Source organism: Helianthus annuus, chromosome 2 (genome assembly GCF_002127325.2).
Source record: "Helianthus annuus cultivar XRQ/B chromosome 2, HanXRQr2.0-SUNRISE, whole genome shotgun sequence".
Taxonomy (NCBI): domain Eukaryota; kingdom Viridiplantae; phylum Streptophyta; class Magnoliopsida; order Asterales; family Asteraceae; genus Helianthus; species Helianthus annuus.
The window spans coordinates 61,206,762-61,225,344 of record NC_035434.2 but is presented as its reverse complement, the minus strand read 5'-3'; the positions used below and the strand labels follow the sequence as shown (position 1 = coordinate 61,225,344).

At 36.6% G+C, this 18,583-nt stretch overlaps 2 protein-coding genes across 2 annotated transcripts; both read left to right on the top strand.

Moving 5' to 3' along the window:
- Positions 1–11,318: 11,318 nt before the first annotated feature.
- LOC110893389 lies at positions 11,319–12,488 on the top strand. The gene is made up of 5 exons (XM_022140500.1): positions 11,319–11,503; positions 11,587–12,017; positions 12,132–12,265; positions 12,336–12,401; positions 12,480–12,488. Exons 1-5 carry the CDS (start codon positions 11,319–11,321, stop codon positions 12,486–12,488), a joined length of 825 nt encoding a protein of 274 aa, XP_021996192.1.
- A 3,574-nt stretch (positions 12,489–16,062) lies between these two features.
- On the top strand, positions 16,063–17,992 carry LOC110918636 (histone H3.3). The gene is made up of 5 exons (XM_022162921.2): positions 16,063–16,221; positions 16,319–16,410; positions 16,509–16,585; positions 16,705–16,795; positions 17,619–17,992. The coding sequence occupies exons 2-5, from the start codon at positions 16,339–16,341 to the stop codon at positions 17,787–17,789; spliced, it is 411 nt and encodes a 136-aa protein (XP_022018613.1). The 5' UTR covers positions 16,063–16,221; positions 16,319–16,338; the 3' UTR covers positions 17,790–17,992.
- The last annotated feature ends 591 nt before the right edge of the window (positions 17,993–18,583 follow it).

Below are 18,583 nucleotides of genomic sequence, written 5' to 3'. Positions count from 1 at the left end.
ACGCCTTCTGCGGTGATACTCCGCTTGTGGAACCAGTCCATATTGCACAAACCTTTACATTTGTTACAATGCCTGAAATAGTAAATGTAAGAATGTAAATTGTACTATTGTATAACAATACATATACCATATTAGTCAATAGTTTATGCATTTATTAATAAAGCAATGGCCGCTAGCGTTTCTAAAGAGAGGCAAAATATAAGGAAAATCTATTTGGATAGCAAGAGATCCAATGAGACTTCTTTTTCACAAAGTGTTCATGTTTCAGCAACCCCTGCATTTTTTTTCAAATAGCTGAAAACAATAATTATGAGTATGATATTTATACTACTCTTTTACAATATCATGTTTCAGCAACCCCTGCATTTATTACTTTTTTGCAGTTCAACAGAGTATTTTACAATCAACAAAAGATTCTAGAAATGGTTCGAATTACAAAGTAAATATCACGAATCATGCACCTTCACCTATTATTTGTACTAATGAAACATTTCCAAGTCCATTGGCTGACATAAGAAGAGGTACACTTTTATAATTCATTTTTTTAATATCTTTATGTATCTACTAAAATTAATTACTTAACAATTTTATTGATTTACTTTACTATTTTTTACTTTATTTATTTTGTTACAGTTTAAAATACGGACATGGCAAGTGCACATAGTAAACAAATGCGTCAGTTGAGGAAAATTTATTTAGATAACAAAAGATCCAAGAATTTTTCTATCGCACAACTCGTTGATGTTTCAACTATTAATTCATCTCTTAGACTCACTGGAAAGTCAAATCGTAATAATTGTGTTTTAACTACTATTTTATTAACTCGTACATTATAGACGTAAATAAATGATTAACTTTTTTTATTTTTCTTTGCAGTTGGTAACGGAAACATTCAATCATCAATTAGCTCAAGACATGTTTCTGAATGCAAAGAAAATAACACAAAAAGATACATCTTATTCATGTCTTGAAACACCTTCACAAGTTGTTGCCACTAATGCAGTGGTTAGAAGTCCATTGTCGGACATTACAAAAGGTATACTTTTATAATTCAAAACCCTATCCCTATAACCTTCCATATACATAATCAATATATAATTAGATTTTTTTTTTTTTTTTTGCAGATATGTCTAACTACACTAATAATCATACTACACCGTCATCAAATACTAGACATGTTTCTAAATTTAAAGAAAATATCATCCAAAATAGATGTTATCCAAGCCTTAAAACACCTACACAAGTTGTTTCTACCAATCAAAGAATTATAGGTCCAATGGACATTATGAGGGGTATACTTTATAACTGAAAAACCCTACTTTTAAATTGAGTTCCTAATTTATTTGACTTCATAATGCTAGTTTTGTTTCTTATTTGCAGAGACACCTAATTACAGCAAAAACAATACTCGACTGTCATCAAATACAAGAAGAATGTCTACCCGGTCTACTTCGAGCACTACCAATCCTACATGTTTGTCATCTCATCAAACTCGTGATGGTAAATTATTACTATTAACAAGTACCTATTAATAAGTTGTATTATTTATAAGCATAAGTTTTGATGCAAACTAAATTTTTTTGCAGTTTTAAATAAGGACATGGACCATTCCATGGCTTCACAACGTAGACTATATAGAAAAAATTATTTGGATACTAGAAAATATAAGGATTTGTGCTTTCCTGAACTTCGTCAACCGGAAGTTATAATAAATGAATTTGTGGCGTATTAAAAGGTTTAAGCCTTATAGCATTATCTATATTGTTTTCGTATTTACTTCATTTTTTATGTTATCAAATTATACTTATTAATATTCACTTTTTCTATATATTTTTAAAGAGTTAAATGCCTGGATAGTCCCTGTGGTTTGGCCTTTTTTCATCTTTAGTCCCTAACTTTCTAAAATTACCTCTATAGTCCTCAACTTTTCAATTTTTGTTCCTGGATAGTCCCTGACGCGGATGGGAGTTAGTTTTTGGTGTTAAAAGGGTGTGAAATTACCTAAATACCCTTTATATTAAAAACTGATAAATAACACAGATAAAGATAAGAGCAAATTGCCATTTTAGTTCCTGAGTTTTGTCCAAATTTACCATTTTAGTCCAAATAGTTTTTTTTTTTTTTTGCCACTAGGTCCCTGACTTTTCCCTTTTGTTTGCCATTTTGATCACATACACTAACTCCATCTTTAACCAGGGGTATTTTGGGGATTTTCATTTTAAATGTTTTCAATTGCCATTTTGATCCAATTCCAAAAAATCAAAAAAACATTCCAAAAAATCAAAAAAATTCCAAAAAATAATACAAATTCTAAAAAATCATAAAAATTCTAAAAAATCCAAAAAATCTGTTTCGGCGCGAACCGTTTCGAACCCGAACCGTTTCGAGCTGAACCGTTTCGACGCGAACTGTTTCGAGCTGAACCGTTTCGACCCGAACCGTTTCGAGCTGAACCGTTTCGACGCGAACCGTTTCGACCCGTACCGTTTCGACCCGAACCGTTTCAAGCTGAACCGTTTTGACGCGAACCATTTCGACCCGTACCGTACCGTTTCGACCTGAACCGTTTCGAGCCGAACCGTTTCGACGCGAACCGTTTCAACCCGTACCGTTTCGAGCTGAACCGTTTCGACGCGAACCGTTTTGAGCTGAACCGTTTCGAACCGAACCGTTTCTAGCTGAACCGTTTCGAACCGAACCGTTTCGAGCTAAACCGTTTCGACGCGAACCGTTTCGACCCGTACCGTTTCTAGCTGAACCGTTTCGAACCGAACCGTTTCGAGCTAAACCATTTCGACGCGAACCGTTTCGACCCGTACCGTTTCGACCCGAACCGTTTCGAGCTGAATCGTTTCGACGCGAACCGTTTCGAACCGTACCGTTTCGATGCGAACCGTGCCTTATCGACGCGAACCGTTTTGAACCATACCGTTTCGATGCGAACCCTTTCGAACCGAACCCTTTCGAACCGAACCGTTTCGACCTGAACCGTCGAAACGGTTCAGCTTGAAACGGTTCGGTTCGATAAGGCACGGTTCGGTTCGTAACGGTACGGCTTGAAACGGTTCGGCTTCGAAACAGTACGGGTTGAAACGGTTCGGCTTCGAAACGGTACGGGTCGAAACGGTTCGCGTCGAAACGGTTCAGCTCGAAACGGTACGGGTCGAAACGGTTCACGTCGAAACAGTTCAGCTCGAAACGGTTCATGTCGAAACAGTTCAGCTCGAAACGGTTCGGGTTCGAAACGGTTAGCGCAGAAACGGATTTTTTAGAATTTTTATGTTTTTTTAGAATTTTTATTATTTTTTAGAATTTTTTGGAATTTTTTTGATTTTTTGGAATTTTTTTGATTTATTGGAATTGGATCAAAATGGCAATTGAAAACATTTAAAATGAAAATCCCCAAAATACCCCTGGTTAAAGATTGAGTTTTTGGATGGAGTTAGTGTATGTGATCAAAATGGCAACAAAAAGGAAAAGTCAGGGACCCAGAGGCAAAAAAAAAACTATTTGGACTAAAAAGGCAAATTTGGACAAAACTTAGGGACTAAAATGGCAATTTACTCTAAAGATAAATTTAAACTTAAGTGGGCCCCACCTAAATCACCACCCACCTTTTCTTCATCCCAACACCACCTGCAACCACCCATCTTCACCATCATCTTCAACCTCATCCATCACTGCCACCATCACCCTTCTGGGGGCAAACAAACAAATGGTGAGATTAGTCAGACTAGAGCTTTGAAAATCTTGCCACAAATCCAATCAAAACAACTTGTGTGACTAGTGTCAAGATCTAACAACTACACAGACATCGAACAACTTGTATGACTAGTGTCTGTTTTGCTTTTTGTTTCTTTGAGGTTTTGGGATTTGGGTTTCAAATCTTGCAATTGATTCATCGTATTGTATATGGATTTGAATCTTTTTATCTATTTTGGGCCTTCAATTTCATCATCTTGTTCTATATTAGCAAGTTGGTATTTTAAGGATGTGTTGAATTTGTCAAATTGGGGTTTTTCTAATAATTTCATCAGTTGGGTGTTGTTTGCCTTGTTCATGTTTCCATTGGCTTCCCTACACCACTAACCTTTGGTTTCGTGAGTCCTTGTTTCATTCTAGTAACTTCAGTTTTCTTGCGTTCCAAATTAGAAGGAACCTTTCCATACTTTTTAATGTTTCCTTTGGCATTTTCAACTTTTGCAGCCTCTTTATGTTGAGAAACAGGCTTGGATCCAGGATTTACACTCTGCGCCTTGTATCCAAGATTTATGTTATGTGCTTGTGGCCCTATTTTATACGCAATAAAGAGTTTTGTGCATTGCTGGCACCGCAAAGGTCTCTGAATAAATTCTCTGTAAGTACTTAACGCTACAAAATGGACAATACGTCCAGAATGTTAAGCGAGTGCTTGTGTTAGATGTTAACTGTTGACCATGACTCACACCATTAAACTGAGAACTTGAAGTTGGGTAAATGTTTTTTTATCAGTTTTTAATATAAAGGGTGTTTAGGTAATTTTACACTCACTTAACACCAAAAACTAACTCCCATCCGCGCCAGGGACTATACGAGAACGAAAATTGAAAAGTTGAGGACTATAGAGGTAATTTTAGAAAGTTAGGGACTAAAGGTGAAAAATGCCAAACCACAGGGACTATCCGGGCATTTAACTCTTTTTTAAATAGATTACCTTTATCACGGTGATCAGAATGTTATATGTAAGATATGTTATGCAATATTATGGAAAGATGAGGTTGCTAGAGGGAAATCAAAAGATCGTGTTAACACAAGTTATTCAGTATGTTGTGGAAATGGTAAAGTAGAGCTTCCTCCATTTAAGGAGCCCCCACAACACTATAAGAATCTTTATAACAGGTTGGATTCTAAAAGCAAGTATTTTTTGAAGAACATTAGACGTTATAACTCGATGTTTTCATTTACATCCATGGGTGGAAAGGTTGATCATTCTGTTAATAAAGGAAAATGGATGCGCGAGTGAAGGCCTTTCCTCAACTTCAACTGTTTTGTTTGGGACGCTCTGACACATTAAATGCGAGAAGAAGGTCCTTTTGTATTTAGACTTGGTGGTCAAAATTGCCATTATATTGGAAGTCTTTTACCAGAAGATGGATCTAAACCAAATTTCTGTCAATTATATATATATGATACTAATAATGAATTTTCTAATAGACAAGCGGTTCTTGGGTATGTATTTAATTGTATGCTTATATGTTATTAATAACATTGTTATACTATTATAAAACTAAAACACTAACAATCAGTTTATATTTTCTTACTTGTATAGTGATACTAACAAAGCTTCTTCATCATCCACCGATCAAGTTGACCTTCAAATTATTGAATATCTAAAGAAAATGTTAGATTCGGAGAATGTTTTGGTGAAAAATTACCATATGGTAATAGATTCTTTCAAAGAAAATCCTTATTTGAATTTAAGATTACGTCTCAATGGAAAGAGAGAAAAAGATGGGAGGACATACAATTTACCAACCGCTTCAGAAGTAGTTGCTTTAATTGTTGGTGTTATTGGTCATTCAACTGAAAACCAAGATATTGTTGTAGAAACCAAAGAAGGTAATCTAAAACATATTAGTGAGCTACATCCTTCTTATCTTGCTCTTCAATATCCTTTGTTGTTTCCTTACAGTGAAGATTGTTATAGAGTTGACATCCTTCATAGGGGTCTTATTGCTTCCACAACAAATAAACAAAAAACTTGTAGCATGCGCAAGTTCTTTGCTTACAAGATCCAAGATAGGGTTGGTGTTTTTCTCAAAAGTGAATAATTCTAGATGGCTTTTTCAACAATTCTTAGTGGATGCCTACACCGTGATTGAAGCTGAAAGACTAGATTACATACATTTTCAACAAAAGTCTCTAACATCTAAAACTTATGAGAATTTAAAAAAATTGCGTAACCGTGGTAATACAAACCTATCTAAGAAAGGAAAAAAGTACATCTTACCTTCTTCATTTAGTGGTGGTTCCCGTTGCATGATGCAAAATTGGATGCAATGTCTATCTGTAAGTGGTTTGGATTGTCACACCCTGACTTTTGCGGAAGCGTGATTATGGTGTGACTTTCCTAATATCATTGCATTCAATCATAACAAACAGCTATATGATAAAACCATTGGTTTGTCATTCATTGAATAAGTTTAAAACATAACAACATTGTTTAAAACGTAGACTTCAAATTTAAGTTTTACAATCATACCAAAATGTTTATGAGTTCACAAAGGACTCATCGAAAGATATTAATTGTAATCAAAGTTTGGAAGACGTGTCTCGTCCAGGAGTAAGACACATTGACCAAACCCAAAGACCATGGATGACATCTTTATGCTTAACATGACTTGAAACTCCAACGCCCGCCAGATCCATACTTAATTTCCTGAAATACATGTAGTTTGAAAAACATCAACAAAGTTGAGCGAGTTCATGTGTGTGTGTATGAATAAGCCTTTAAAGTATGTCTGTATAAATGTATGTCCCTGGTATGTAGCAATAAGGAAAAAAAACAGACCAATTAATGTGTAGCTAATACATTAATAAGTGACATGGCCTAGGAAGCAGTACTCAAACTTGTATGTGTATTTCGTACCGGCCCTTCCGGCGGAACGACATAGTCACCACATGCAGCCAACTCGCCGGCCCATGGGTGGGGCTCGCAACACCCAATAGATCTATCACTCATGCCCCTCGGTCCTTATACAAGGATTAATGGTCTTAAGACAATAGCCTACCCATTCACGTGATCTAGCAGTGCATTCCTTAGCTAATCATACCATGTATAAAACGTTTGTAATAATTGTAACATGTATTTCACCCCCGAAGTATAAAACTGAAAACAGTTAAAAAAGGGGGGATATGAACTCACTGTATTGCGTCTTCAGTATGTGTAACCCAAGTCTCCTCAGCAAACACGACTACCTACAGTGTACTAACATCTATTAGACGAACGGGTCGTGCCTTTGCTTAGTATGAAGGTTTTTGAGTTACGTTTCTTGTGTTCCCAATATTATTCCAAGTTATAATTATTAGTTAAAATAATTATTTTAACTCTAAATTATACTTCATTTTGGAATAATTGTTAAACAATATTTTTGCATTAGTACTTCTCAAGTATTTTAACTTCGTATTTCCTTCCCAAGGATGGGGGGGTATCTCATACATGTGTATTCGTATCTTTGTATGTGTGTATTTAGCCATGCATTGGCGTCGTATTCCGGTGTATTATTCCAATTAAAAATATACCAATATATTCCCAATATATTTCTAAAACAATATATTTTCAAGTCTCACTTAGAAAATATATATAACTTATTTGTCAAAAATAATGTATTCCAAGAAAATATATTTTTAACTCCCCAAAAATAATATATTTTCTCTTTGTCGAAAATATGGCATACTTGGTAATATGTACGAAAATCATGTTTTCACTTTCCAAAATAATATACTTTCTCTTGTTGAAAATATGTTGTGACTTGGTAGTATTTACAAAAACCATATTTTCATTCCCTTCGTTTCCAAAATAATATTTACCAAAAATATATTGTAATGGTATATTCCGGAATATTTTGTAGGGTTACGTTTTAGCGTACGATTTCACAATATCAAGTGTGTAACTTAAATATTTATTCCGTGGGATTTTTGGTATTATTTTGAGGTTATAATTTCATGGTATATGTTAAGTTATATTATTTTACCCTAGAATAATATAACTATTCCACGATGTATACAAATATTCACACAAGTGTTTTAGTATATATATTCTAAGTATATATTTATCCACTTTCATTTACGAAAACCAACCTCCGACACTTTTTATTTTGTAACAAAAATTATGGCGAGGTTTATATTTGAAAAGCATAGTTTAAAATATACTAGTAAACACTTGTCTAGAAAAATATTTTCTAAGTGTTGGAATTTTTAGAAAATTTCGCCATAGTTTCCTTTGTAAATGGAGGTGTCCATGCTATTTAGCATATCATTTTCTTTTCAAAAAAAATCATTCAACAATCAACAACAATTCACTAAACAATATCACACTTACCAAGTGTAAAAACAATGCACTTTACATAGTAATATGAACTTGAGTTTTCGTAAAAACGCGTAGTAACTTAGTGCGGGGTTTAGTAAGTTTAGTTACCCTTTAAAGTGTGGTTGTTTATATAAAAACGTCATTCTTGAATGATTTAGATGTTCAACTTGTAATCATATTTTTCAAAAATATTTCTTTATGTATTCTTCTTGTTACACAAGTGTTTCTACACTTGTTTAACCACTAATAATAAGATTTGTTTATGTAAGAACCAAGTTTTAGCAAAACTTATATTTTTAGCTTGGTTTCTTTAGAAATCCTCCATAAATCTTTAGATCTATGAGTATTATTATTACTCACCTTAATCATTATTTTTTTCAAGAAAACTATATATTCATTCAAGTTCATAACTTTTGTAAGGATGATCTATGCATCTTTAACACTTTCATCCTCTCGCCTTGCTAGATTATGTTTTTAATCATGATCTAGCAAGGTCATATGATGATCTACATCATTTCTACAAACAATCAACAATCAACAAGTATAACAACTCATAAACCTCTTAGTTACTTCATTATTCATGCTTATGTTCAAGTTTCTTTCTTATGATTCTTCATGTTCTTCAAGATTATCATTATGTAACATCTTTTAACCACCTAAAATAGAATTAAAATGGATGGATCAAGACTCTTACCACTAGCTCAAGGCTAGGGATGATCAAGAGGAGAAAACAAGTGGATAAAAGCAAACGGTGAAGGTTAGATACCGGTTCGTTAAAGTGTCAAGTTATTCCGATTAATGATTTTTAAGTAGCCTTTTGTGACACTTTTAATTCCCGACACTTAGGAAAACATACAGGACCATTTTGCCATATTTTTGCACAATACTGGCATATTAAAATGCTGAATTTTGTTGGTTAATGCAGAATTTTGCATTTTAAATGGGTTTTAGGCACTTTCCGGCACCTAAACTATCACCCAGTGACGCATTTTTATGGTCCTTACTTCCCTACACTCCATACTAGTGTAGTACCTTGTCTCCGGCTCATATTGGGCCTCAATATAGTGTCTGTCTATGTGCTGGTATTGTCAGCATGTATCTGAGTTATCCGCTCGCTGTGCTAACTGTGCTTTGTACATCAAGTTTGTCACTAAAGGTTGTGTGTAATAAATGGAGTGACAGTATGAATGTGATGCATGTGTGTGTATGTAATAGGAATCAGAAAGCAGTTTAATCAACAGTTGTAATTAAGCACAGTCACTAAGCATAAATCAATATTAATTAAACGTACGGATGCATGCAAATTTGACAGTTGTCACATGGATATCCAGATATTTTTATAACAGTCACATGTAATCCTAAAGGTGAAGAGGTTTCTTAAAGACAACACCATCAATCCTGAAGACAAACCTGATATCCTTTGCCGATTGTTTAGAGTAAAATTAGATTCGTTGATTAAAGACTTAAAGGACAAGTCACTACTTGGCAAAGTTTCAGCATGTATGTTCCCACTTATCAAGACCATACCGAAAGCAAACATCAAAGATCATCTAATCAGTGATACAAAACACTAACCGGAAGGCCGAAACGATTAGTTTGAACGAGATGGGTGGACTTCGAGTGAAGAAAGGGGGCTGCCGTCGCACGAAGGAGAGAGCTTAGGGTTTGTTGATCGATCAGTTATGTGCCATCGCTCAACCCTATTCCGATTTGTTTAAAAGTGCAAATGTGTTGGGCCCTTACTGGGCTCTGGGGTAACTGGGCCAACGAGACCCCCTGTTTCGTCATGATGGCTATGGCGAAACCCCAAAGTTTCGTCGAGATGTATGATGATGAAACCCCAAGGTTTCGTCGAGTCAGGTTGGTGAACTCCTAGGTTTCGTGGTCACAAGGGTGGAGACCAAATGTGTTAAGTATATAAAATCTTGGCCAACACTTAGTAGATTTTCATAAGTTAATCAAATCATACAACAATATTTCAAACATATAACAATCGTGCACAATTACAAAGCAAATAAGTTAGACAAACACAATAACCATACAATTAACGTGTAGAGGAAAGACCTTGAAAACTCGGGTTGTCACATTTCCAATAGTTGAACACATTGATCCACTAATTTCTGCTGAAATTCCAGGCAAAAATGAAGACATGGAATTGTACACACTTGTCGGTGATTATATGATACATGGACCATGTGGTAGCCATAACATCAACTGTCCATACATGGTTAATAAAAGGTGTTCAAAAAAATTTCCAAAACAATTTCGTGATCACACGTCTATTGATTCAAGTGGATTCCCTATATACAGAAGGCGAGATAATGGAGCTTTTGTCGAAAAGTCTGGTGTCAAGCTAGATAATAGAAGCGTTGTGCCGTACAACAAAACCCTTTTTAGAAAATATCAGGCCCATATTAATGTTGAGTGGTGCAATCAGGTCGGATCTATTAAATATATATTCAAATATATCAACAAATGTCCAAATAAGGTTACAGTTGTTGTTGATGATGGTAATGGATAAGATGATGATGAACCACCGGCTGATGAGACTAAAAAATATTATGATTGTAGATATGTGTCTGCATGTGAGGCTTCATGGCGTATATTTCGATATGATATTCATTACAGGTACCCATCTGTTATTCGACTACCTTTCCATATTCCAAACCAACAAAATGTTGTATATGGTGCGGATGATTATATCGAAAATGTTCTTAACAATCTATCAGTGGCTTCTTCAATGTTTTTGTCTTGGATGGAGTGCAACAAACATAACGAGCTTGCACGAACACTTACATATGTTGAATTTCTGACTAAGTTTGTTTGGAATAAGTCCACCTTAAGAAATTGGAGTACAATGCCTTATCCTGACTTTAACTTTGCTGATTCTTTGGATAATTGATTAATTCTTTATGAGTTGGATTATGATAGGAACAAACAGAAGAAGGAGTTTGACAACCTTTTGTCTTCATTAACTGATGAGCAAAGGTGTGTTTTCAATGATATAATAAAAGTGGTTAAAGAAGACAAAGGTGGTGTTTTTTTTGTCTACGGATACGGAGGACGGGTAAAACTTTTATTTGGAAAACATTATCCACGTCGCTTCGATCAAAAGGAAAGATTGTTTTGAATGTTGCTTATAGTGGGATTGCTTCTTTGTTGCTTACCGGATGTAGGACGACACATTCTCGGTTTCTAATTCCAATAAGCCTAAATGAGGATTCAGTTTGTCATGTAAAGCCAGATAGCGATGAATTTATTAAAGAAAGCATCCTTGATAATATGGGATGAAGCACCTATGGTGCACATGTATGGTTTTGAAGCTTTTGATAAGAGTTTGAAAAACATATTGTCATCTGATGATTCTAGCAATTGTCAACAACCTTTTGGAGGTAAAACGATTGTGTTTGTGGAGATTTCCAACAAATTCTTCTGGTAATTCCAAGTGGTAGTAGACAAGATATTGTTAATGCTTCTTTAAGTTCTTCTAACATTTGGAATAATTGTAAAGTAATTAGGTTAACCAAAAACATGCGGCTAACTGTTGGGGGTGAATTACATGATGTTGAACAAACAAAGGTCTTTGTACAATGGTTGTTGGACTTAGGTGAAGGGAACATAGGTGGCTCCAACGATGGCGAGGCAACTATAGAAATACCTGTTGATCTTCTTATTATGGATTCAAATGATCCTGTTTCTGATTTTATCGACTTCGTTTATCCTTCAGTTATTCAAAAATTCATTGTTGCAACATTTTCCCAAGAAAGAGCTATTCTTGCACCGACTAATGAAGTTGTAGACAGAATTAATGATCGATTGCTATCTGTAATTCCCGGAGACGAAAAGGAATACCTGAGTTCCGACAGTATTTGCGAGTCTGAGAATCTACAGGAGGGTTTTGATCAAAGCTTGTATTCACTGGATGTACTAAACGGACTTAAAATTTCAGGTTTGCCACATCACCGATTAGTACTAAAAGTGGGAGTTCCTGTCATGTTATTACGAAACATTGATCAAATAAATGGATTATGTAATGGAACTCGACTAAAAGTCTTAATGCTAGGATCGCGTGTTATAGAAGCTGAAGTAATATCTGGAAGTAATATAGACAAGCATACTTTCATTCCTATAATTGCTTTAACACCATCAGACAAGAAGATTCCATTTAAGTTTAAAAGAAGACAGTTTCCTATTGTTGTATGCTTCACCGTGACGATAAATAAAAGTCAAGGTTTTTCTCTGATAACCAGTCTTATCTCATTATCAGATTTACGTCGCTTTGTCTAGAGTTAAAAGCAGAGATAGACTCAAACTCATATTGTTGATAAAGATGGTAAACCTACGAATACGACACTAAATGTTGTATATAAAGGAGTTTTTAGAGATTTGTAATTGTAATTTGTATCTATAGATTTCTTAGTTGTGATAGTAAATATGATATGTAATTATAAATAAAGAATTTTCAATTACGATACGCATTTATTTTTTATAAATTTCTATTTCAGTTTTTCATGTTAACCCCGTGTACCACACGGGTTAACTTAGGCTACACGTTATGGGGGACGTCCCCACACCGTCGAGGTCCGGCGACGGACGCTACACCGTGCCCCCCCCCCCCCCGCGTCCCGGCCTCTCCGTCTCTTCTTCGCCGTTTGAGACGGTCCAAAAAGTGGGGCCCATCATTAAAGAATTTGAACGTTAATTAAAAAAAAAATTCCAAATTTTGAATAATTCCAAACGGTCAGAATTTTTAAATATATATATTTACCTTCCATTTTCACTTTCAGTCACCAAATTAACCCCAAAATTTCATCTCTCTCTCACATAATTTTTATAAACCTTCTTCCACTATTTTATAAACCTTCTTCCACTATAAACCTTTTTACACTTTTTCATGGATCCGTTCAACAACCCGGACAACCCGAACACTCCCAACAACCCGAATAATCCCAACAATCCGACCCAACCTAATGTTTTCTCGGTTCCGGGATATTATCCGACGCTAGAACCGAAGCAATTCTCGCAATATTCATCGAACGTGTTTGCTTCATTCCAACACTCGCCAAACCAATTCGCTCAAATCTCCCAAAATCAAGCCCTTCAACAAATGATGATGCGGGGTGCTTGGAACTTTCCACCCGTTCAACCTCAACCGATCCCCACACCACCCGTTCAACCGATCTCGACCCAATCCGAACCCGAAGACGATGTGGAGATTGTTCCCGAAACCCAACCGCCTAAAGGGAAAGGAAAACGAAACAAAGGCAAGCAAGTGGTGGGTGATCAACCGTCGAAACCGAAGGCGACTAAGTGGACACCAATCGAAGAAGAAGCCTTAGCCAAGGCTTTCATTGGCACTTCTGACAACCCGACAAAAGGTTCGTATTTTTTTAAAGTTTAAATTTTTTAAAGTTTACATTTTTTAAAGTTTAAATTTTTTAAAGTTTAAATTTTTTTTTTCTTACCTGACAGTTTGTTTTTTTTTTAAGTTTTATTTTTTTTTTTGTTAACAGTTGGTTTTTATGTTTATTAGTTTTAAAGTTTTAATTTTTTTTTTGTTAACAGTAGGTTTTTTAGTTTAAGTTTTATTTTTTTTTTGCTACACGGTAGGTTTTTTACTTTATTAGTAGGTTTTATTTTTTTTTAACAGTAGGTTTTTTACTTTATTTGTTTGTTTTTTTATAGGTAATAACCAATCGGGTGAGGGGTTTTGGTCCAAGGTATTGGCCAAGTTTCTCGTCTTTATGGACCAAGGCCCGTATCGAGATGTCGACTCAGTCTCCTCAAAGTGGCGGAAAATTAACTCGTTCATCAATAGGTTTTGCGAGGAATATAATAAATTATATACAAGTGACCGTCGTAGCGGGTGGAACGACGAGGATGTGTTCAAAATGGCGTTGGAAAAGTATAAGGACAAGAATGGTAATACCAACTTTCCTCACGTTCGCGCGTGGATGGTTGTAAAAGACGAACCAAAATATAGGCCTATTCCCAACGAGATGGCGATGGCGAAACGCCAAAAAACATCGGAAACGGGTAGTTTTAGCGCCGGTGGATCGGACGCGAGGTGTCACATAAACTTAAATGATGACGCCGACTTTGACGAAGACGAGTACAACGTACGTGAACCGGAGCGTCCAACGGGCCGAGACAAAACAAAGAAGGAGCGGGCCAAGGGAAAAGAAAAGGAAAAGGTGGACCCGAACATGGTTGAGTTTATGGAGCACTTAAAAATGTACAACGACGTCTCGGCCCAAAAGTCAAAGGCGAAGGAGCGGGCCGTCGAAGAAAAAAGTCGTGTATCGGAAGAAAAGTTACGCGAGAAGGTCCGATTGGCGAATGAGAAAATCCGAATTTCCGATGAAAAAATTCGGCTCAAGGAATGGGAAATAATATCGATGAATGTCGAGGACGAACCCGAGCCGAAACGTTCAATGTTGAAAGAATTACAACACGACATCATGAAAAAACATCAAATTATTTAACTCTATGTTTATTTTTATTAAGTCTTTGGTTTTTTTTTCTAAGTTTATGTTTTTTTTTATGTTTATGTAATGTGGGTTTAATATTAATGAAAATATTTTGTTAGTATATTTGTTAAATGTTAAAAAAAATAGAATACTAAAATAAATAAAAAAAGCATAAAAAGTGGTGGAGGACTATAACTAGGACCATCCTACCATGCCCTCTAGTTTTGGAGGATGGACCATCTTTGGGAGGAATATGACGTGGCGCCTACGTAGCGGATCATCCTCCAAGGATGGTCCATCACCATACCTTGTAGTCTTAGACTAAAGGGTATGGAGAGTAGGGCTGTTCATGAGCCGAGCCGAACCGAGCCAGGCCAAGCTCGGGCTCGGCTTGATTATAAACCGAGCTGGCTCGGCTCGGCTCGGATTTGAAACCGAGCTGAAAATCTAAGCTCGGGCTCGGCTTGGTTTTAAACCGAGCTAGCTCTGCTCGGCTTGGTTTGGCTCGATTTTATAAAAAAAACTAATATATACCTCTTAAAATTTAATAGCCTGAAATATTATTCAATAATTTAAAAGAATATATATTCAAAATAAGTTCAACCTAATACAATTCAAACCAAAATCAAGTTTAACAACGCAAAATAAGTTTTAATTTCAATAAAATACAATATTAGTTCATTAGTATGGTAATCAATCTTCAAATATGCCATAAATATCAAATTACAAACCTATATACATGTAAATAATAATCTGTTTTTTGTAATATATTATTATGTATATTAAATTAAAACTTATTATAAGTAAAATAATTCGAGCTAAACCGAGCCGAGCTACAAAGCGAGCCGAACCGAGCCAGCTCGGCTCGTTACGAGCCGAGCCGAGCTAGGCTCACTTTCTAACCGAGCCGAGCCGGCTCGACTCACTTTTAAACCGAGCCAAATCGAGCGAGCTTTTTCCGAGCTAAATCCGAGCGAGCTTCGAGCGAGCTCCGAGCCGCGAGCTTTTTGAACAGCCCTAATGGAGAGGATGAGCTTGGAGGGGATGAGCCGCCACGTAGGCTCGGCTTGAAGGGGATGAACCTAGGGGGTGGGGGATGAACCCCTTTATATATATATGTATGTATGTATAGATGTATGTGTGTTAGGAGAGAGAAGAGAGGATGGGCTAACCCGGCTGTAGGGAGCCGCTTGAGCCGGGCCGGACATGAGGGGGGTGGTGTGGGGGACCGGCGCCGGTCCTAGCCGGGCCTCAGCCGGCCCCCATACCCATTAGTCTTAGTATTAAAATAAAACAACTAATTATAGTTTTAAGTATTTTATAGAAGTGTTTTAACTCCAAACAAAGAAACACATTTTTTGGGGCTTCGTCAAAAGTTCTAAAAACGAGTCGGGGCTACCGAGTTCACTCGGCCATAACAGATTACACACCCAAAAGAAACACAAACCACCGAGTCAAAACAAACACAAAACCCCCGATCCGAGTCACCTCCTTCCAACTAATCAAAACCCTTCATCTTAATCTCCACCAATCAGAATAAAGCATACGGATCCACTGTTTCACATTCAAAAGCCGTTGGGAACTCAACTTCCACGTATATATATAACCACGCATTATTTACCTGATCAGCCTTTTCGCAATCTGAAACCCTAGTTTCCAAATCCATCAATTCTCACCTTTTCAGTAAGATTATTATGCATATTCTTCTTTAATCGTTCATCAACAGTTCAATTTTGGCTAGTTTTGTTCTGACTGTGTTTTTCTTTTGAAATTTATTCAGATTTGTTACTTTGATTCGCAATGGCTCGTACGAAGCAGACCGCTCGCAAGTCCACCGGTGGAAAGGCTCCAAGGAAGCAACTTGCTACCAAGGTATTTGATTCTTTCGACGTTTTGTACAGTTTTCGTTTTGATTTTGTTACAAAACTGTTCGTCGTTTATGATTGTCTTTTTTGTGACGATTTGTTTAGGCTGCTAGGAAATCTGCTCCAACAACCGGAGGAGTGAAGAAGCCTCATCGTTATCGTCCTGGAACTGTCGCACTCCGGTGAGTTGACCTAATTTTTGTTATCGAATTTGTGAAATTGTTACGAATTATGCCGTGTTAGATAAAGAATGGGAATGTTGTCGATGTGTTTTAATGCTGATGTTCGTTTTGGATTGCAGTGAGATCCGTAAGTACCAGAAGAGTACCGAGCTGCTGATCCGCAAATTGCCGTTCCAGAGGCTTGTTCGTGAAATTGCTCAGGACTTCAAGGTATTTGGTTAATTTATTGTGTTTTTATATGTGCATATACGTGTGTGTGTGAAATAGCTCAGGCTTGTTCGGTTACTGATTTTCAAACTGTAGTGTTGCTTGTAGGTTACGTGTATGTATGTCTGTGTATATGTGCATATATATGTGTGTGTATGTATACGTGTGTCAATGAAATAGCTATAAGGCTTGTTTGGATACTGATTTCAAGTTCATATAATGTGTATGTATGTATAGGTGTATATGTGTGAAATCACTAAGGCTTGTTCGGCTACTGATTTCAAATTGTTATTATGTGTGTATATGCTGCGTATTTATAGATATGTTTGTGTGTGTGAAATTGTTAAGCTATTGATTCAAACCTGCGTATTTAGACTATCCCATCAGTGAAAGGCTATCCTTTCTACAAACAGCCTAATCAGCATGCCACATTAGCTTTTTTACTTGTTCTTCCCACAAACACTTTTTACCCACAACAATAACATATATATCCTTCCCACAAACAACTTTATTATAATTATTTTATTAAATTTAAGCTAAATAAAAAAAAGAAAGGACCCACCATTCCCCCATTCTTCACCATTCTTCCCTAAGAATCCTTGAGAATGAACACCCTCCATGTCATCCTCTACAACACCCACTAATCCATCCCTCTCACAAATGCCCTCCACATAGGCCAAGAATTACCTACAAACATCCTTGATGTGGATAGTCTTATGGACATGTATGTGAGATCATCTAGGCTTGCTTGGCTGCTGATTTCAAGTAGTTATGCTTGTGTGAATGTACATGCGTGTGTACTGACTTTAAGATTGTTTTGTTGTAGACTGATCTGAGGTTCCAGAGCCATGCTGTGCTAGCTCTTCAGGAGGCAGCTGAGGCATATCTCGTTGGTCTCTTTGAGGACACCAACCTGTGTGCCATTCATGCCAAGAGGGTCACAATCATGCCCAAGGACATCCAGCTCGCAAGGCGTATCCGTGGAGAGCGTGCTTAGGTTGTTTGAGTGCTTATCACAGATGAAGGTTTGTGTTGCCTTTGTCTGTTCGTTTATTACTTATGCTAGATTCTGTTTGTAATGTTTGGGAGTAAACTTGAACCAGAACCCTTCTATTGTAGGATGTAAATTCTATACAACTGATAAGTTGTAAGATTTGGTAATATGTGGATATTAATGTGATAATGTGGTGTTTCTCTAAATTTTGATGTGTGTGTGTTGATATCATTAAACGAGTTTGTCCGTGTACCTTTTTGGTTATCAGTTTTAACATTCATCGTCTGAATTCATCTAGGGTTCATGTATTTGTTCGTGCACTTTTACTTAAATTTAGAGTGAGCAAAATTTTAATGGTCCATGTTGCTAGTGGTTTGGATCGCCTTTTGACAACTCTGGACTCTCGACTTTTAAGTTGTGGGTTGGAAGGAGAGGAATTGAACACAGTCTGTTCCTTTGTTAAACTTGGTCTAAGCTGTCTATAATGTACACGGCATGGCTGCCGGCTAGCTAGGCTGGCTGAGTAGTGTTGGAAAAGCATCGGCTAGCCTGGCTGAGTTGATACATGAAGCCGGCTTGGGCTGGAAAAGCATCTGAGGACGCCGGTTGGGTTGAGTCGATACAAAATCAACGTTAATTCAGCAGTTAACAAAAGGCTTACGACGTTGCCATGCATAAAGTTATATGTGTTGTCGTCCTTTGTGGCTCTATTTGCATAGATCCCAACTGAAGTATAGACGTAAAGTGATTTGAGTCATTACATTGGTCTCTTGCTTTTACCTTGAATCATTTTCAGC

Bases quoted from the DNA above. Each gene is read 5' to 3' on its own strand.
- LOC110918636 (XM_022162921.2), top strand. From the start codon at position 16,339: ATGGCTCGTACGAAGCAGACCGCTCGCAAGTCCACCGGTGGAAAGGCT. The intron at 16,411-16,508 runs GTATTTGATTCT...CGATTTGTTTAG, and splicing joins GGAAGCAACTTGCTACCAAG to GCTGCTAGGAAATCTGCTCC. The intron at 16,796-17,618 runs GTATTTGGTTAA...GTTTTGTTGTAG, and splicing joins AAATTGCTCAGGACTTCAAG to ACTGATCTGAGGTTCCAGAG.
- LOC110893389 (XM_022140500.1), top strand. From the start codon at position 11,319: ATGAATTTATTAAAGAAAGCATCCTTGATAATATGGGATGAAGCACCT. The intron at 11,504-11,586 runs GTAATTCCAAGT...TAAAGTAATTAG, and splicing joins ATTTCCAACAAATTCTTCTG to GTTAACCAAAAACATGCGGC. The intron at 12,266-12,335 runs GTATGCTTCACC...TCTCATTATCAG, and splicing joins GAAGACAGTTTCCTATTGTT to ATTTACGTCGCTTTGTCTAG.